The following is a 21199-nucleotide window of genomic DNA, read 5'->3' as shown; positions in this document are numbered from 1 at the left end:
GTTTGTGTGTGTGTGTGTGTGCCCACGCGTGTGTGTGTGTGTGTGTGTGTGTGTGTACTGTAAGTATCAGGGGAGAAATGCAAGTCTATTGTGTGTCAACATTGAGCGCAAGGTCACCCGGGCCGCAGCAGAAGCAGAATTTAAATCATGAGAACTTGTTACTCACATTATCACTGCACTCTGCATCCTCCCCCTCACTCTGTGTCATGGCTGACCAACCACCACTTCCTGGAAAGTGAGTAAACCCACTGATAAATACAGTTCTAGCACCTTCACTTCACCCTTCTTCTATATGTTAGGTTTGACTCTTCTGCTTATTGCGTGAACCGGGTGAGGCCCTCTGTAACTCGGCCCGAGCTCGCCAGAATCCAATCCGACAAGCTTTTAAAAAGAGGGAAAGGAAATGTGTGTGGAAATAATAGCCAAAGGCTAGCCTCTTTTTCATCTCCTCAGCATCCATTTTCGCATCTCTCTCATTATAATAAATGAACACTTCATAAAAAAAACATTCAATAAAACATATTTACAACATGCGAAACACTTTTATCAATTACCGAAACAGATTTACAAGCAGTGAATCATTTGAAAAGGGTTCAAATTTCGTGTTCGACCCTTGGCTCGGGCCACATTTTACAGCTTCAGGGCCTTCTTCATCCCATTATCAAACCTGCATATACAGCCACACAAACACACACACAGAGAATATACACAAGAGGTCTCTCAGTAACACAGTTACTATGACAGATGAGAGTTGCCACTTGAGACCCTTGTCGCTCTTCCTCTCTCTGTGTGGGAAAACGCTGCTGCCCCACTCACACGTGGAGTGGGAACAAAACGGGGGGATTGTGCCCTCAATTCTTCTTTTATTAGACGATGGACAGATCAGCCCACAATGAGGCTTAAACAATGCACACGGGTGTCTGTTGCGTAACTTCCGGCTCACACACTCTGCATTTCCTCTGTGGCCATTGTCACCGAACTGAAGGCCTGAGGTGACACGGGCCGGGCCACTCGCCACATCCCTGTGTATCGTATCTATATGTTTAATCAGCCGGTTCGTCCCATTAGGACTCAATCGGGGCTCAAGTCACTCGTATGAGGACTTTAATATGTTGAGGGTTGAGGCGATGACCTTAGCCACATCTCTGCTGGTGCACAACCAGACCTTCCGGAAATGCTATTCTGCTGTAATCTTCTAGGAAATGATGACTGATGCTGAGTGTCCCGCTGTATAAGATTGTGTGTGAAAGTGCGGGTTGAGTCACTGCCATCCACCTGTACGGTACGTTTGCAGTGGCGAGGAAGTCCTGGCACATAGGTGCTGACAGCCCCTCTTTCCCACTGACAGGTTGGCACACTTTGTTTTTGCGTGGGAACATCTGGAAAGCATGGGAGCGCCCGGCCGGCGCAGCTGGTAAACAGTGTTGTTGGGGGGAAAGCCCCCGGCATTACGCTCCGGAACACGGCTGCATGACTCCCAGCGCCAGGGTGGAAATCGCACCCCCAGCAGACAGGTGCTTCCTCCGGCAGGACTTCTTATTTGTCCACATCTACCGATGAGTTGACGCTGTTGATTGTAGTTCTGGACTAACCCTCTATGGCAAGTGTTCCCAATTCTATTGTGTGTGTGTGTGTGTGTGTGTGTGTGTGTGTGTGTGTTTATGCGCTTGTCAGAGCCTCTGCACAGGCCTGAATGAATTCTTCTTAAATCCTGAAAACAGGAACACTTCTTCCTCTGTTCATGGCTTTTTTCTTCCCCTTTCCTGTCTTCCCTGCTCTCACAGACACCAAACATGTGCAGGAAAGCCTATCTTTGAAATGTCTCTATTGCACTAGGCACAGATTATTGCAATAACTATGTGCTGATTTGATTAATGTGCACTGTGATCCCAAAAATATCATAATTCTATACAACATACAGAAGACAAAAAAGATGTCATCCCTTTACTGTAGTTAATAAAAAATAATAATAAGTAATCAAAATAAATCCACATGCTACTGTACAAGGCAACATGGTGGCTTAATGCTTTCCATACAAAGGCCATGCACACTGGACTGGCAAGTCTAAACTGTCCATAGTTATGACTGTGTGCCACACTGTGTGCCACCTGTTGCAAGATGGTGCCCCATCAGGGGCAGGCTCCCGCCCTGCACACAATGTGTGGAATGAGGGGCAGTGGTGGCCTAGCGGTTAAGGAAGCGGCCCCGTAATCAGAAGGTTGCCAGTTCGAATCCCGACCCGCCAAGGTACCACTGAGGTGCCACTGAGCAAAGCACCGTCCCCACACACTGCTCCCCGGGCGCCTGTCATGGCTGCCCACTGCTCACTCAGGGTGATGGGATAAATTTCACTGTGTGCACCGTGTGCTGTGCTGCTGTGTATCACATGTGACAATCACTTCACTTTGACTTTGAGTTCCAGCCACTGCAGACCCAAAAGTGATTAGTTGTCACACCACATGTAACACCACAGCACCCAGTGCACACCGTGGATTGTGTCCGCCATTTAATCCATTCCCTTAGTGAGCAGTGGGCAGCCATGAAAGTCACCCGCGGAACAGTGTGTGGGGGCTGCGGCACCACCTGCTCAGTGGCACCTCAGTGTTTGAACCGGAAACCTTCTGATTTCAGGTCTGTTTCCCTACCCTCTGGGCTAATCACTGGCCATCATGACCCTCCTAGCCTCCCCACATATACTAATATTGGATCGATACAGAGAAGATTAGCATGGCCCCTGCGAAAGTATGACACGCAAATCCGTGAAGCGTTCCATGGCAACCTTCCCCGTAATCAGAAGGTTGCCATTTGGAATCCCGACCCGCCAAGGTGCCACTGAGGTGCCACTGAGCAAAGCACCGTCCCCACACACTGCTCCCCGGGCGCCTGTCATGGCTGCCCACTGCTCACTCAGGGTGATGGGTTAAATGCAAAGGAGAAATTTCACTGTGTGCGCCGTGTGCTGTGCTGCTGTGTATTACATGTGACAATCACTTCACTTTTTATCAAATAGTCTTAGTAGGTAACCAGCTAAACATGTCTAAACCTAACCCTAACCCTTAAAAAAACCTGTTCATTATATAAATCAATACAATATTAATCTGTTTTTCTCGTACAGGTCACAGTGCTAGTGAAGTGTGAACAACATCCAGGAATTGCTACAAAATCTGCCTTTCTGTTGTGCATGGAGCATTTGCGCTGATTGCTTATTTGTATAAGTAGCACTGGTCACACTGTGGAGCGTTGTGTATCCAGTAAAAATGCTGCCGGCTGAAGCATAAAGGGCAAATTCATCCCCACAAATTAGCATCTGTCTAAAGAATATATTGCATCCAAATGTTGCATAGTTGCGCAAGGTTGAAAATAATACATACAGCGATGCAAAAAAGAGACAGAAGAACTGGGGGCGGCCACAGTTCACCACATACACTTTCTAAGCACAAATGTTGTTTCTAAGCACAAAAATATGTTGTTTTTTTACAGTAAAATGTCGTAAATGCCATAACGCCGTTTTTATGTAGAGTGATCAGGCATGTAGGAAGCCCATAAAGTGAAAATGTTGAATCTCCTCAAAATACCAGACAATTTAAAAAAAACGACCAGATGCCCCTCTGAGTAACATTACCAGATGATTAAACATGCTATAATTTTTTGGGAAAAATGAGATGATAAATGAAAATCAAAAAGTTATAAATGCAAGATAATTTATATACGGGGATTATGTGATTATATTGGGGAGGGGTGGGGTGATTAAAGCAGGTATCATGACATCCCTAGCCCCCCTGCCTAAGTCATGCCGATGGGAAGAAGCTTATCATAGATTATCATCCGCACCTGGTCATAATATATATTGCTACTTGTAGTTACAAATAGTTACATATGCCAAAATATGTACATGTACCAAAAGAAATTTTATGTAGCAACAATGCAAATGCCTAAACTGACATGACCAAGCCGGTGTTAACACTCACCTGTTACCCTGGCAACCTGTCTACATACTAACATATGAATCTGTGGGAGCATAGGATGCTGGGGGACTGCTGTGATTGGTGGCGGGGGGTTTTGTCAGCTATTTCAGTTCCTCCTTCCTGTGGTTATCGGTCGATGAGAGTGACAACAGTTATTTATGCCATGTCTCCTCTGGAAGCAGCACAAAGGGAGCTCACTGCAAGAAGACCATCCATCAGGCCTGCCCAGAGAGGCTCTATGCCCATGACAAGTTAGCAACAGCTGAGAATAACATCTCAGTGGACTGCCGCAAACACATACTCACTGTCTGATTGGGGGAACCGCAGAAGAGTTGAATTAAAACGAAAGAAACATATTCAAATTCCATAGATCTACACTGAGTAGCAATATTTGACAGAAATTGAGTATGTCCTTTACTTCTGCTTAATGCATCTAGGCTATATCTGTCCATCTTTCTATGTATTTATGATGTCCTATATTTTATCTATTGGTAACCTGGGACAGACTGTGTCCAGCTAGTGCAGTGTGGTCTGAGTAATTGTGGTTGTCAGGTTGCTCGATCCTGGGGTATTGCCCCTGCCCAATGAGCTGACCGGCCTGTTAAACGGACCAGTTTCCGAACAAAAACAAACGCTGCTTCGGGTGGTGCAATGGCCAGGAATTGACTCTTAACTAGGGGACTCAGATTGATGGATGAGGTGGGGCATGTTATTAATAGTTTGTTGATTTTCACCTTCAATATTTTTAGGGGGAATGCTTTATTGTGTCAGGGACGTCACGGCATGATCTATTGAAGATTCAGAAATAAAGTCAGCTCCTGGAAGCTAATTACTTTCAAACACAAAACTTGTGAAAGACACAGTTGTCAGAGAAAACAGGCACCTCCATCCAACAGCTAACTTCTATCACCAGGATGAAACAGCAAAAGAGCAGGGCAGCGGTATGCACTGAAACATGTTCAGCGTTCTAAGTTTTTGTGATTATTTTGAGAAATGATTCATTTTAATATGTTGGAAATAATTCAGCGCTGTTTTTTTTTTTAGTTTTTTAGAGTAAATAAGTGTTATGACATCACCGGAGCGTACCACAATAACTCTTTCATTGCCAGAGGTCACAACACACCATCTGTTTAACAGTAGGGTTACAATAGTTGGTTTTGGTTTGATGAAAAGACTGCAGCTCTTACATAAACACTGTATAATACTGCATAAATGCAACTTTTTTGGAATTCTGTTTTGATTGATCTCATAATTTTGTATTCAGTTATGGACTGATCTAAATACTTAAAACACATCCATACACAATAGGATGGTGTATTCTCATTCATTTGCAATGTATCTATTTCATTTAATGCTCAGACGCTGGACAGAATGTCTTGTAGAATGCGGCCCATTGAATTAGCATTTTCTAGTTGATGCAGTCCTGATCAGGGCTGCATTTAGGAGCACTAAAGTCCAGTCTGTCAGCTAAAGATAATCACGGTGCAGGTAGGACCGGGTGTAAGCAGTCCACCCAGTCCCAAGTGATGTCTAAGAATAGCAAAGCTTCTGGCACTGCAAAGTTCACTCTGAATGCCAAGCAAATACACAATCTCAGCTTTGTGCAAAAAGAAAATAAATGCACTGAAATGCTGCATTAACTGACAAGAGTGGAGTAAAACATGGATTTCTATGTGAGTTTTTATTCTATTGAAGTCCTCACAATTAGAAAAGTGCTATTGATATAAAACAAAAAAACATCTGTTTGTAAAAGTTTATTGTAATGTGCTTAATTCAGCAAACTAATGTAATGACAGAACACTTGCTGTATTTCTTTCAGGGGAAAAGGAACCATTGGAATGAAATATTTCAATTGTGCAGGTGAATAGAACACATTTTGGAAAGTAATTTGTAGTCCCACTTAGAGCAGCAATATGTAACTGGAAACAATTGGATGTGGGCTCTGACCTGTTAAATTATTGATGCAAACTGTGTAGCATCTAAGGCATATTTCCATATAATAAAAGTGTCGGTGTGGCTGACGTAATAGGGTACTACCATGCACTATATTTAAAATGATGTAATGATTAAAGGATTTTGTCTTTGCACAAAAATATACATTATTAACATATGGACCACTAAGGTATTGCATTTTATGCACCTGATTGTATGGTTGTTCATCAAAAAATCTCTTTTAAACATTAAGTTGCAGAATGCCGCTCTCACAAGTAAATACTCAAACATTCATTCCTTTCAAGCAAACTGTTCAAGTTTCATGAGATGAGTGCTCCACATTGTTAGAAGAATCTGAATATATCGCTTTGAATACATTTTCATTTACTGTTATACATTGTTACACACATACAGTAAATATGCTAAATACACGTTAACTACTCCCTTTTTGCAATGTTATTTGTAAACTCGAAATTGCTAAGGCTTATAACTGAATGGATTATGATTCCTTGTTTAAAATACATATTTCCAAATGTTATGCATTATTACAATTACATCTGATTAATGTGTCTGACATAATGTGCATCATTGTGCCGAATTTTTTTTTTCTTTTCTTCAAGTTTCTAAAATTCACTCATTAAAATTATGTTACTGTGTGTACATAATCACTGGAGCATTGCTGAAATAATAAAGTGCTTGATGGTTCTAGATATGCATGAAAATTAAATGATTATCTTTTAATTTTCCGAATCTGTTTAGATATATCTTTGCTACTGACAGCTTGCTTCTTCACCTTGGCCTCTTGTTGAAAAAACTCTTCAAAAGATCCTGGTTGAGATTCCAAAGATGAGTTGCTCACTTGTTTTCTAAGGGTACTTGCAGATCCATCTTCATCTGAATTTCCTGTCGATGTGCCATTCTTCTCAATGTCCTCATCAACATCTTCACCCTCCAAACTGTCCTCATTTCCTGGCTTTTCAACTGCAGTCAATCTGAGAAAGGTTAAAATGTCCACCAGCTTCTTGAAGGTTTTTTTTGCACTTTTTCCCTTCCACTGTGGTTGAGATGACTCTTCTTGTTTTGATGTGCTTTCTGGCCCTGTACGTATTCTTCCCATTTTATTATGAAAATCTGTTTCTGAGTCTTCGACATCAGCATCAGCCCCATCCGATGTTTCGATGTTTGCTTTAACTTTAGATTCCAAGGATGTGATGGATGTTTCTTCATAAATTCTGGTTTCATCGTTCCTTTCCTCAATTGAATTAATTTTTTCTGCTTCTCCATCATCTGTCTCAATATCAAGCTCAGTCTCATCTTCAGCTTCATCCTCTCCGTCAGCAGAGGCTCCAAGATTTCCAACACGGTCATCTTCATTTGCTGTTTCAGTGCTTTCATTTGCTTTTAATCTGTCGAGTCCATCTTGACCTTTTTCATCTTCATCAGCAAAAATCTCTTCATCAATTACACTGATATTTTTTTCCCCAACTCCTTGTTTTGTGACTGGTTCATCTTCTTCTGCTGATATGTCTAATACATCATCTTGGTCTTCAGTTTCCATGTTAGAATGTGGCTCTACATTAACCTCTTCATTAGCTTCATTGTCATCTGCAGTTTCTCCTTCACCTGTCTCATGCTCCTCTGTGCCTTCATCCTCATCTTCTGCAGTTTCTCCATTTTTTTCTGTTTTATTGTCAGCTTCACCTTCCTCTTTGCTTAACCCTCCCTCATCCACATTCCCATCTTCTGCCACCTGTGCTGTTTCTTCTTCATTGGATTCTACATGTGCTGTTTCTTCTTCATTGGTTGTGTCATCTTGTGCTGTTTCTTCTTCATTGGTTGTGTCATCCTGTGCTGTTTCTTCTTCATTGGATTCTGCCTGTGCTGTTTCTTCTTCATTGGATTCTGCCTGTGCTGTTTCTTCTTCATTGGATTCTGCCTGTGCTGTTTCTTCTTCATTGCTTGTGTCATCCTGTGCTGTTTCTTCTTCATTGGATTCTGCCTGTGGTGTTTCTTCTTCATTGGATTCTGCCTGTGCTGTTTCTTCTTCATTGGATTCTGCCTGTGGTGTTTCTTCTTCATCAGATTCTGCCTGTGCTGTTTCTTCTTCATTGCTTGTGTCATCCTGTGCTGTTTCTTCTTCATTGGATTCTGCCTGTGGTGTTTCTTCTTCATTGGATTCTGCCTGTGCTGTTTCTTCTTCATTGGATTCTGCCTGTGCTGTTTCTTCTTCATTGGATTCTGCCTGTGCTGTTTCTTCTTCATCGGATTCTGCCTGGACTGTTTCTACTTCATGTGATTCTGGTTCATTGGTCTCTTCTTCATTGGCTGTTTCATCCCGTGATTGCTCGTTCTTAGCAGATTCTGCCTCTTCTTCATTGGTCATTTCATCTTGTGTTTTTTCTTCATCTACAGTTTCTGCTTGTTCTGTCTCTTCTTCATTGGATGTTTCATCTTGCCCTGTTTCATCTTCATCTTGTGATTTTTCTCCTTCAGCAGTGTCTGCTTGGTCTGTTTCTTCTTTGTCAGCCTCTTCTTCATCAGCTGTTTTCTCCTGCTCCGTATTTTCACCTGCAGCCTGCTTTGCTTCTTCTTCCTCACATGATTCTGACTTGTTTGCTGTTTCATCCTGTGCTGATTCATCATCTATTTCAGCATCATCAGACCTCTTCAAAGTCTGCTCCACTTCTGCTGGATCATGCTCTTTGTTGCTTCCACCTTCATCTACAGTTAAAGTTTCTTGCTGTTCTGTTTCTTCATCAGCCATTTCACTGCACACGTTTTCTTCAACCTCCTCACCTTCACCGGTTTCTTCAGCTTCTTGTATTTCACTATGAGCAGTCTCAACTTGCACTCCATCACTTTCCTCAGCTTCACCCTGGCCGTCAGAAACTCTTCCAGGTTCCACTTTTGAATCTTTGTCTCTTTCTTCCAGTTTTTCTTGACTTTCATCCTCTTTGGATTTGATCTCACTTTCTGTCTCTTCTATGATACCGGCTTTTACAGTTAAAGGAAGCTCCCTCTTTAGTTGAAGTATTTTTCTTAAGTCAAAGTCCATCATTACTGGTGCTGTGTTGAAAATCTCGGTGGGCAAGACAGACCCTGATACCATCTTCTTCTTCATGCACGTATCACATGGACAGTATTCATCATCACTGCGTTGGTCACTGAAATCAGTGCCTGTAGCCGTGTAATCCTCATCACTGTGGGTCCTGTGTGCATCAATGGATTGGTTACGCATTACCTTAAGCCGCCGGCGTCTCTGTTCAGTCTGCACAGTTGATTCCCTTGACATTCCATCCTTGGGTGGTCTGGGTCTCCCAGCTCGACCTTGAATTTTCGTAAGCTCTCTATCTATGCTTGATTGTATTCTTTTGTGGACTTCATTCTGTAATTCATTGATCATTGTATCAAGCTGTTCGTTATCTTCCAAGTTCCATCGCACCTTGAACTCTGCCATAGCATTAACATAGTGTGTCATAAACTGCTTCTGTAATTTATTTAGTAAATTTAGCACCCAAACTGGATCGGGGTCTTGAGAAACTTTTTTGGCTAATTGAACTCTTTGAACAGATGGTGGGGTGCCAGAGCTTGTTTCTTCCTGGTGCTCAGTTTCCGTCTCAAGTGTTTTTCTATTACTTTCATTACCAGAGCTCTTGTTAGAAGATGGGGGAGTATCTGTTATAACTCGTGGGCTGTCATTGCTCCTTATGGTCTCATCTGAGGGTGGAACCTCCTGATCTTTTTGTTTCTCCTCATCTGTGCCCTCTGATACTTTCTCAGGGGTTCCCTGTACTTGGCTTGCTGTGTCTGAGGTGGCTGGATCAGATTTTGTCACTTCTGTAACAGATGCCTCAGCATGTTCTTCTTCATCTACCTCTTTTAAGTTCGATAGAGCATCAAGACCTGTAGCTGCAGAATTAGACATTGCCTGGGAATTCTGCATCTGATTATTGCCGTTGAGACTACTCTTGCCAGAACCTGCTGAGCCACTACTGACATCTACACCAGAGGAAGATCTGTGGTTAAAATCATAATCCATAGAGTGCTGCTCTTTGATTTCTTCTGTCTGTCTGATTTTAGGCTCACTTTCAAATGGGTCACAGAGCCAAAGTGACTTTAGGATATCCATCAGCTCCTTATATCTGGCTTGTTTAGCACTTTGATCAGTGGGATCAAAGTCAATCAACTGCAAGTTTGCAAGGCAGTCAAGGAGTCCCCTTGCAGAAGTACTGAGCTTCCGTCCATACACAGGAGACACCTCTGGCAAACTGTTGCATCTGTCAAGTTTAGGACTTAGCAAGACTTTCATTACTTGAACAGATGAATTCAACTCCTTTGATTCCTCTTTTCTGTGAGGGCTGGTGCAAGGTTCTGCAGGCTTTTTAGGATCCACTTCACCAAGGTCCTCAACTAAAAGGTCATTGTTAACCATAACCGAGTCTTGAGCATTTGCTTCTTGGAATTCTTCTTTTGCACTAGTTGAGTCATCAATTTTATCAATGTCCCTTGCCTCATATTTCTCCTCAGTTTGTAAGGGCATATGACTTTCTTCTGAAGGTTCGGTCTCATTACAATGTTCATGGAATTCATCTGCAGCATCATACAACGAGTTATCTGATGGAATTCTTTTCAGCCATTCATTTACTACCTCTGTTGGGGATGTATTTGGCAAATTGGAGGGGACCATTTGAGAAAAATCATCATCTGCTTGTGGTTGTGATGAACTGCTATCTTTTCTAGATTTAGATTTGCCGCTTTTACTGACATTTCTTCTGTTGTTTGCATTCAGTAAACCACTGCAAGTCTTATCGGAAATATTAGACTTGGTTTCTACTGATACTGTTCTTGAATTGGTAGGTTCCTTTGGATGGTGTATTCCTGATTGGGAAGAATTACTGTAAGTGGAACCATCAAGTCGAATTATTGGATTTTTCACATTTCTCTGTGATCCTTTGGTTGGAATTGAAGAAAGCTGTTTTTCGGATGTAACTTCAGCTGAGCTTGGTCTCATGCTCTTGTCCTCATCTGCTTTCTTTCTTGATTCATCACTTGCCTGATTTGATTTCAAGCATGAATTATCGTCAGTGCCTTCCAATTGAGAGGAACACTGAGACAAGTTACTTTGTGCTCTGGCATTGACATTTTCCTTCGATGTGGATTTCTTAAACTTGTGACTGCATTTGGAGCAAATATTGTAAGATTTGTTGGACTTGACATCATAATTGCTATCTGCATCAAGATTATTGCACTGAACATTGCCGTTAGCAGCCTTTTTTGAGTAAGTTGAAGCCTTAGATGTTTTACTGGAAGGGCGGTGATTTGAAATATTTTGTTCTCCATCGTTTTCATCATGGTCATTTGCCAGTCCAAGGGAGACAGAAGCACTTGATGCTGGTGTTAAAACTCGTTCGGCACTATTAATATTAGAAGGAGTGCTCTTCAAGGACTGAGCACTGGCAGGCCTCTCATTCATGTCTTCAGCAGATATGATATCATTATCACTAAACAGTGAAATTGGTGTTACTGGCTTGGATGACTTCTTTATTTTTTTATTTTTAACGTCTATATTAGAGGTCTGTGTTGCTTTGGATTTCAGAGAAGCATTTGACTTTTTTGATGCTGTTGAGACATGAGATTTGTCTGACATACAACTTGGAATTCTTGTAGACGTATCTGACTTGATTGATAAAGTACTTGTAGCTCTCCCCCCTGCCGGGTTGTCTTCTACATCTTCTGTATCTTCAGCATTGGATACTGTATACTTTTTAGGTCGCACAGATAGATTTGACTTGTCAGTTAAAGTACCAAAAGCAATTTCTCCTGATTGTTCTGGTTTCTCAGCAGTTCCTGTCAAATCCATGTCTGAGATTTTAGATGTTTTAGACCTAACAGAACCATCTGATCTTGCTGACATTGGGCTTAGAGTTCTTATCACCTCAATTGGTTCCACCTCTGGAGTATGTGAGATTATAGATATTGCGGACACATTTGATTTCACAGACTTGGAGCTAGGTGCTCTCTCCTCAGTTTCCAAAGCGTTTGATTTTTTAGATTTTGCAGAAATGTTTGACTTTGTGGACATGGTACTTTGCACTCTTGGTGTACCTCCTGAGAGGACAGATGTTTTAGATCTTACAGAAAGATTTGATTGAGCTGACATTTTACTTTGAGCTCTAATTGTTTGTTCTTCTAGTGCTATGTCTGATATATTTGATTTCTTTGATCTTGTAGACATGTCTGACATGGGACTTTCAGTTCTGTCATCTGTCATATTGTCTGTATTAACACATTTGCGGCCAGTATCCAATTTTATTGTGGATCTTGAAGATTGTGCTCTCTCCTCTGTTGGTTGGATATCAGTTATGATTTCTGGCACATTCGATTTTTTAGATCCTGAAGAAACGTTTGATAAAGCTGACAGGACACTTGGAGATCTTCCATCTGTTAGCTCTAAGTCACTTGTTTCATCAACATTCTTTTCTGGAATCTTAGATGGTGTTACTCTTGCGGAAGTATTTGATTTTGCAGATAAGGGACTTTGTGCCCTGTCTTCTGGTTTTTCTCTCACCGATGTATTGTCAGCTGTGATGTCTAATAGTTTTTCTGTGTCAGATGTTTCATCAGTTACAGCTACAGAACATTTGGAACATTTGGATTTCTTTGATCTTGATGATTCATTAGATTTAATTGACATTGCGCTTGTACCTCTTTGTTCCATTTCTTCTTTAGATATGTCTTCATCTTCCAAAACTTTAGAGTTCATGGGTTTCCCAGAAACAGTTGACTTTATAGAACAGGTGCTTTGTGCTCTCGATTCTGTGACATGGGATTTTTTGGATCTGTCAGAGGCATTCGATTTAGCTGACATAGTACTTGCAGCTCTTGCATCTGCTTTTTCTTCCGTATCTGCAGTCTCTTCATGTGCGGCTTCTGAAAAGGCTGACTTTCGGGATCTTGCAGAAACATCTGATTTTCCAGACAATGCACTTTGTGCCCTATCATCTGTGTGTTCTGATGCATTCTCTACATTGTTGTTAAACACCCCAGTTTCTGAGATCTTTGATGCTTTTGATTTTGTAGACACGTTTGATTTAGCTGACATTGAACTGGCAGTTCTATGTTCACATATCTCCTCTGCATCCTCTTTTTCTCCAGATGCAGACTCTGAAATGTAGGACCTGTCTTCTGACTGTTCTACTCCCACTTCATCGACTGTGATTTTTTCTGATCGCTCAGATATTGCAGAAATATTTGACCTAGTTGACAAGGCACTTGGAGCTCTATCTTCCGTTTCTTCCCCTTTATCAGGACATTCTTCTATTGCATGTTGGAACATGTTTGATTTATTTGACTGATTGGACACATTAGATTTATTAGACATGGGGCTTGCCATTCTGTTTTCAGTTGATTCTTGAACCTCAGCATCTTCAGGTTCAGCTTCTAGCGCTTTTACAGCTCTGGCAGAAGCAGCTGATTTTGTACTCATTGCACTTTGTGTTCTTTCTTCTGTCCACTCTTCAGCTGTGATTTCTGATGTGTTTGGTGTTTTAGATCTTGCATTGGACTTAGCTGACATTGCACTTGGAGATCTTTCATCTCTTGCTTCTTCTGAAATAACTGATTTCTTAGACTTTCTGGACACATTTGATTTAACAGACATCGCACTTTCAGTTCTCTCTTCTGTTAGTTCTTTGTTGTTCATTTTGCTATGCTCATGTTCTGAAAATGTGGAGCGAGTCGATTTCTCAGAAGCATTTGTTTTAACAGACAATGCACTGTGTGATCTTTCTTCTTCCGGATCAGCTCTGGACTTTTTAGATTTAGTTGACAGGGCACTAGCAGCTCTATCTTGTGCCTCCTCAGGTGCGCCTTTTGAAATGGTCGATTTTTTGGACTTTGTTGAAAAATCGGATTTAGCAGACATTGCACTCTGGACCCTTCCAACTGTTTGGTCAAACACCTCTACTGTTTCATCCACTATGATTTCTGAGACAGCAGATGTTTTAGATCTTTCGGAGACATGAGAGTTATCAGACATGGCACTTGCAGGTCTGTCTTCAGTCATGCTTACAGACCCATCCTCTCTATCAGCTTCTTTGGGATCATTTTTTGATGTTGATGAAACGTTTGACCTTACTGATTTAGCAGACATGGCACTCAAAGCTCGAGGTTCCTCTTCTGTTTTCTGTAGAATTGCTGCTTCTGTCTCTGATTGGGGTGCTTCGTTTTGGTTTGGTTGTCCTTTTGCTCCCTCAGAGTTTATAGATCTATCTGATTTAGCTGACATGGCACTTGATGGTCTTCCTGTTGTCTTCCTTCTCTTTCCCATTTTAGACTTAACTGGGTCCCTGGACCCTGTAGATGTTTGTGACTTGGCTGACATGGCACTTGGTGCTCTTGGTTCTTGTTCCATAGCATTTTTTTCTTCTCCAACATCAGATACTTCAGACCTTCTTGACTGTTTAGAAGCAGATGATTTGGCAGACATGGCACTTGATGGTCTATCTGCACCCTCTTCTGATTTATCATCTTCATTCATATTTATGGATTTAGCAGACATGGAGCTCATTGCTCTGTCGTCAGTGTTCACATCTTCTGTGATGTTTTCTTTTTCATCATCCTGCCCTGCATCCAGGTCAGATGGTGGTTGAACAGCACCCCCTGTTCCAACACTTTTATACTTGGAGGATCTGGAGGTCTTTTCAGAGGTAGACAATGATGGCCTATTCCCTTTCTCTGAGCTCCTTTCTATGCCCTCTCCCTCATCTGCTGCAGGAGCTTCGGGCTTCACAGACTTTGCTGAAACACCTGAGCAACCGGACGTTTTACTGTGAGGTCTGGGTGATAGATATTGCGTAGGACAGACTTTGTAAATCACCCCAGAACAAGAACTAGGTATTGCACTTCCAATGCTTACATCGTCTTCAGAAAAATTGCTCTCATTTTGTGAGAATGCCCTTGACACACTTGGTGGCAGGTCTTCTTCATCATCATCATGGTCCTCCTTAAGCGTGGCAAGAACTTGAGAAGAGTTGCTCATTATAGAGATTGGGCGATCTTCATCCTGTGAGACCTGAGTTATCTGAACACTTACGGTATCCTCCTTTGTATCTTTAGATGTGTGGGCGGAATCGCTATTGCAGGATGCTCTGCTTTTGTCATTTTCAAATACACATGCACTTTCGATGTTGTCCAAGCCATCCCCCTTCTTTCCTGTGCAGGTCAGGCTCTTTGTCTTTGCTTCCCCATTGCAGTTGCAGCAGTGATTGACATACCCCACCACTGTCTTCCCTTCCTCAACAGTCTGCTGAATGCAGGTTGCCTTCCCAACCACACGTTCCGTGTATTCTTCACTGGAGCAAGACATTGTGCGAACGCTGTCTACTGAAGCCTTCTTACAAACTAATATGCGTGATGATGCACTTGAACTGGATGATCTAATGTGCCTGACAGCTTCGTGTTCGCCAATAATTGGATTTTTCCAAATGTCATACTCCTGACAATGACTGCAGCAATTTGAACAGTGAGGTTCTTCCATGTGCCTTTGATGAAATTTGGTGTAGACATCCTCAGCTTCACCAGCAGATTCTGAACAGCTTTCAGCACTGCCGTGCTGGATAAAACATGACTCGTCACGTCCAAGGAAAGACTCATGAACGGTGCCAGCAGACTTCTTGATCTCTGTGGACCAGTGCAAGGTTTCGTCATTTAGTAAACGAAATCGCACTTTCATCTCCATGGAAAGGCTGCCATCCTTGTTGACGAGCACTCGCTTCTCAATATCATCGTCCATCATACTATGTCTTGTATGTGGGCAGGGACCGGGGTACGCCTGGGAGCGTAGGCCATTTGAAAATGACTTTTCGGATGACATGGAGAGCCTCGCTGCACGGTTGTTTGACTCAAATCGTGGATGAATGATGCTTTTCTTTGTCTCAAGTCCGAAGTTTACTATTGCAACAAAAAAAAGGATTGAAAACATCAGTTGAAATGAACATCTGGCAGTGTTGCAGAAAACAGAAGAATGTCTAACTCCAGTACACAGCTGTCAAGCTTCCCACATTTTGAATTAAGTAACAGCTTTTCTAAAGCTGTTCTTGCTCATTGAAACAAAACACAGAGATATACATTTCGGCAAAGTCACATATAATTGCATCTTTTTGCAGAGAGTTGATTTGCCAAACTAATGGGAGCCAACTTTGCAAACTCCAAAATCCTTTTGGCAAGTACTCTACACACTCTAGAGAGCTCCATCATAACTGACGATAACTAGTTGTCATTCCAGCCTGGTTTGTTACTTACCATTTTTTTTCGTTTCCTGTCCGTCCCAGAGATTGGTGCGTGATTTTGTCCTCAGGCGGGGGAGCTTCTCGTCAGAGTTCTTTTGAAAGTATTCAAGCAGGACAGGGTGAAATGGCTCTCTGCCCACACAGACCAGCACACTCGGACATTGCAAGAGGCTCTGAATACTATCAATCTAAAACAGATGCATAAACAAATATTATGTCAATTCATAGGCAATTTACAAAACTGCTTTGCTGGAACAAATACAGACTATGAAAATATTTGGTATTGTTTAAAGTCATATAAAACACTTTTAGCATGAAGACATCCAGTCTTTATGCTGATGCAGACAGTTAATTCTGTTTTTAAATTAATGGAATGGTTATAAAGCGAAGGATTAGCAGGAAAGATTATGAAACTGAGACCGGACTGTCCCACTTATTGTCTTGTAAGGTGAAAGGGCATTCGAAAACCTTGTCCCTGCCAGATATCTACCACGGGTATTACTCAGCAGCAACAGCAGTGCTGACAACGGTGGGACCTTAACCCCCCTGTGCCATATGCTATGGTTATGATTTACCTGCAATGCAGGTATTATTTAAAAATGCATCTATTTGTGTTTCATTCAGAGGTGCCCACTGGTCTTATGATGTAAGCATTTAAACAGTTTTTTTTTCTAGGTGACATGTTTTGAAAAGCTTTTGATAAAAAGAATAAACTGTCAGAGAAATAAATATCCAATGCAACTGTGACATTGCACTGTTAAACAGTAAACAGCAAAAACAGCCACCGTAAAGTGGTCATTAAAACCCCCTTTAACAACAGCCCAGCTAAATCTGCTGAATACGCACTTTTCAAACCTGAAAACTTCCACATATTCAGTCAGTAACAGGCAGGTATACAGCTATTTCTAGGCTGATAGGTAGAATGTTGAAGATAATTAATTGCGACTGTGGAAGATGCAATTCTGAGGATCTCAACCAAATGTGTGTTTTCTCATCGTTGACCTGTTTCTGTTGTTTCAAAATAGCTCTAATTTGAGCAAGATTAATAGTTATTCTGGGATGCTGGCGCATCACTGCAATGTAAAATAGTGAAGGAATATCCTGATCACAATTCGGCTACAGAAATGCTAGGTTTTATCAAAATGTAAATAAAAAATAAAGTTCTTTAGAAAAAAATGGGAATTCATATCTAACATATTTAAGCATATCAAAACCAATTTTATAATGTGATTTTCTACTTAATTTTTGGAATGAAAGGAAGCCATGAAACCTTTTTTCAGTCTGTAGGAATTGATTGATAAATAGACTGATGAGCTACAGTAAAAATTCACACAGTCTGAAGATTTGTCATTGTGATGTCATTGTGATCTTTTTGTTGTCCTCTGCTATAAAGGATTTTTTAAATAGCACCAGACCTCCCTGTGTTCTTCAGAAACTCCCAGAGTAGGGTGTCTTCTGGCCGGCACCATGTTTTTTGTGGTAAGAACACGTCTGGGGTAATACTAATAGGATGCGCTTGCTACAATAGCACCGTGGCCACCATCCACTCACAGCTTAGGTCGAGTAAAGCTCAAAGAATGCACGTCTGACATGCAGGAAAGGCACTGCTGACGCTCAGCCATAAAAACAATCCGTTTTAAAGGGATGGCTGATGCCCCTAAATACTCATCTCACTAACGTGCCTTGACCCGAGATGCAAGATTTCCTGGCTTATTTATAGAGCACTTGATGCCTTCTGTCTGTACATCCCAGAGTCTGTTTTTACCCAAGGTTAATAACTTTTTCCATCCTGACTTATCCTCTGTATAATCCTGAAATGTTAAAGTACAAGGATTTTACAGCCCAGTTCACTAATATACTTTTCCCAGTGAACATTAATGTTGCTCATTTGCATGGACATGGACATAATGAGTGTCCAATAAACTGGAGACACTCTTTTTATGGAGGAGTGACTACCCTGAAACTGAGGATCAGATGTCACATCTGATGAGGAGGAATATGTGTGTGTGTGTGTGTCCGTGTATGAAACACATTTTACTTTCAGCTGTAAACATTTTTGTCACTAGAGGCCTCTGTTTACCTTCATAAATACATACAATTCTGTATCTACTCTTCCTCACTTACTATTTTTATTCCTATGTGGGGTCGCAACTTCCAGATCGCATCTTTATCAATCTATATGTCTGTCTGTCTGTCGGAGTGCCTGTTTCATATAAAGCTTATTATTATGTGTTTATTCTGTCTGTTCTTTCATGTACAAGTGAAGCCTCCTCTCACCTTGCGTCCCTCCAATGTATACAGTTTCCTGACGTGAGACTGCATGAGCTCGGACACCTCATCCACAAACACCCCCAGGCTCCGCAGGCTCTTGTGATGGAGTGTGATGGTCTTCCGGAAGGATGGATCGCTGTTCTTGATGAGCATAATCCTCTTGGAGTGTCTGTGGTAGTGGTGTTCATGTTGGTGTGAATGCTCCCCAGGGGGCTCCTCTGGCCGGGTGGGCTTCTTGTGAACATGCTGGTGACTCCCAGCCTGGTACCATGGAGAGGCCTGGGCTGCAGCTGCCTCAATTTCACTGGGCGGGGCTGACCGGTGGTCAGAACAGACGTAGCATCCGCGGTCCTCCAGCGGCTCCAGCTGAGCTGTGGTTCCATGGGAGCCGTGTTGGGAAATGACTGAGCGGTGCCTATTTGAACGTGGTGCTCTGTGGAAATGGTCATCTGCGATGGCATCAAAGCAATGAAAGACACGCTTGTGAGCAGCCATTTTGACCGGGTATAACAGCCAATTGCCGGCCCTGATGCGAGCTCAGGCTTATCCGGTAAATAACAGAGTCACATGGGAGGGCAGTGCTCCTTGTAGGTGACAGGCCACAGCAGGAAGTTACATCTTCACCCTGGGTTCCTTTGGGTCAGCATGCTGGCCACCCTAGCAACTTGAGACAAGGGATAAAAGCAAAAGGCTATTACCATAACCTATTACCTCGGCTATTACCATAAACTGTAAATTCATTGTAGTATTCACACAATATTGCTGAGATAGGAATATGATATGTAACTATGTAACATGGCTTCTGTGTAGCCTGAGAGACAAAGGATCAGTTTCCAACTGCATGTTAAACAAGACCAAGCAAGAAGGCAATCATTTCTCTTGTGCTGAACTAAAGGAGATTAGGTAATTAGATTAGAAGCTTTCTAAAGACAAAATACCCTTAACTACATTTTCTGTTTAGAGACTTCTCAAGTTTGTTCATTCATCTTTGAAAAATAATAACTTCTGTCACATGCTTGAAAAGAAGTAAAGTAATGGCCTGCATCCGCAAACACTAATCCTAAAATCCTGCTGGCAAATGTACACATACGTAATCCTTTTAAAAGGTCATCAGTTTTCATCTACTTTTCCTTACATAAAGGCACAGTCATCAATGGTTAAATTATTGGTTGTAATATTGCGTTTAGTGCAATTCAATCACATACTCATTTACAATGCCTTTAATAGATTATTCCCCCGACATTCTCTTGTGATTAAAGAATGGTAAACATAATTGGAATGCATTTTTGACTATTAAAATTCTAGATAAAACACACATTGCTTGACTAAATGTTTTTTCCAGTGGAGGAGGTTGGGATGATTTATGAAATGTTCCTTATTAAATCCTGATCTCAATAGAGTTGACCTTACTCCATTATTCCACAGGAACCAAATGCTTGACGCTGTTCCATACAAACAGGAAACATAATCAGACCAATATGTTGCAGGGCAAAAAATCAAATAACTGTTTAAAGACCTCAATTCTGACAAACTGAAGGGTTTGTACTATAACAATTTGAATCATTAATTGTGACAAAAATTATATGCTTAATTTGGTTTCTTACCTATCTGGAAGTGGCTAAGATAGCTAAATAAAATGGTCAATGAGCAAAATATAGCTAAAGTCTCCTTGTGATGCGTAACTCTTTTCAAGTTGGGAGAAAGTGCACCAAAAAAAAACAAGTGACAACTTGACAAATAAAAATGAATAATGTTAATTTACTTGCTTGAAGTAAAATACAGAAAGTACATCTACATTTATATGTATATATGTTTCAGAGTTCTTAACCAAGATTTCACACCATCCAAAGGCTGAGGATCTGATCTGCCAGCGGCCTGTTCTGGTTTCTGTTTCTCATGAATGTTCTAAAGAAAAGCCATGTCAACAAATGCAAGACAACGCTAGAATTCTCCAAATAAATCTGCATCACAGCTGATCATTTACAGCATTATCACCACAGAATGCTAAATAGGCTGCTAGAATAATCCAAACACTTATATAATAATTGAACACTTATATAATAAATTTTTTTTTTTTTCCTGGTGGATTCATGTCATGAAAGTGCAACATTGAAACAAATCTTCCAGTGAATCAAATGTACAACAAACTAAAAACATCTCTGTCCCAACAGGTGTCACATATTTTTCCATCTTTGCATACATGAGCTGATTTTCTTATCAAAATTAAGAAGAGCTAGAACAACATCTCTACCATGCCAACGATGGATCTAAGAACTGAATGTAATTAAAGATGTCTTTACTTAAAATGAGCAAGTATACTACTAAATATAGTACTATGTGTACTAAGTGTATTTTCTACTTACTGTATCAAAAGCATCCTGCAAGCCAAATACCCGAGAAACCATCCAAAGAGCAGAGACTGTAAAATGCAAGACGGAGCTGGTGCAGCAGTTACCAACCATCTCAAAACCCTTCTGCAAAGAGAAGGCCTGCCTCTCTAATCGGGTCCTTGTGAGGCTAAGGATAGCACAGAAAGCCTCTCTAATCATCCTGAGAACTCATCTGATGAGGCTTTCAGCCCCTCACATAAACTTGGCTCTGGCTGTATCTCAGATGGCCAAGAAATACATGGCCAAGTGAATCAAACGAATAATCATTTAGAATGATAGAATGTCAGATTCAGCTCTAGGACTGGTTCATTGTGCATTTTGTGATATTGGAAATCATTTTAAAGCTTTCAAA

At 41.3% G+C, this 21199-nt stretch overlaps 1 protein-coding gene and 1 pseudogene across 7 annotated transcripts in view; one reads left to right on the top strand and one right to left on the bottom strand.

Moving 5' to 3' along the window:
• LOC114763846 (tyrosine-protein kinase Blk-like) overlaps positions 1–20946 on the bottom strand; it is a 32750-nt gene extending 11804 nt beyond the window's left edge. For 5 of the 7 annotated variants that reach the window (XM_028953644.1, XM_028953645.1, XM_028953647.1 and 2 more), the window contains exons 1-2: positions 18464–18600; positions 167–228 (exon numbers count right to left, since the gene is read on the bottom strand). Coding sequence is in view for 2 of the 7 variants with exons in the window: in XM_028953642.1 (XP_028809475.1) it covers positions 6628–15848; positions 16200–16374; positions 18464–18952 (9885 nt within the window). In the remaining 5 variants the exon portion in view is untranslated. Of the gene's footprint in view, positions 1–166; positions 229–5704; positions 15849–16199; positions 16375–18463; positions 19122–20820 lie in introns of those variants that run through there. The other 2 variants (XM_028953643.1, XM_028953642.1) reach the window with 2 other exon arrangements.
• On the top strand, positions 2682–2779 carry LOC114763996 (uncharacterized; annotated as a pseudogene).
• Positions 20947–21199: the final 253 nt, after the last annotated feature.

The sequence above is a fragment of the Denticeps clupeoides genome, chromosome 14 (assembly GCF_900700375.1).
Source record: "Denticeps clupeoides chromosome 14, fDenClu1.1, whole genome shotgun sequence".
In the NCBI taxonomy this organism is placed as follows: domain Eukaryota; kingdom Metazoa; phylum Chordata; class Actinopteri; order Clupeiformes; family Denticipitidae; genus Denticeps; species Denticeps clupeoides.
Note: the sequence above shows the minus strand (reverse complement) of the source record. Positions and strands in the feature narration are given on the sequence as shown.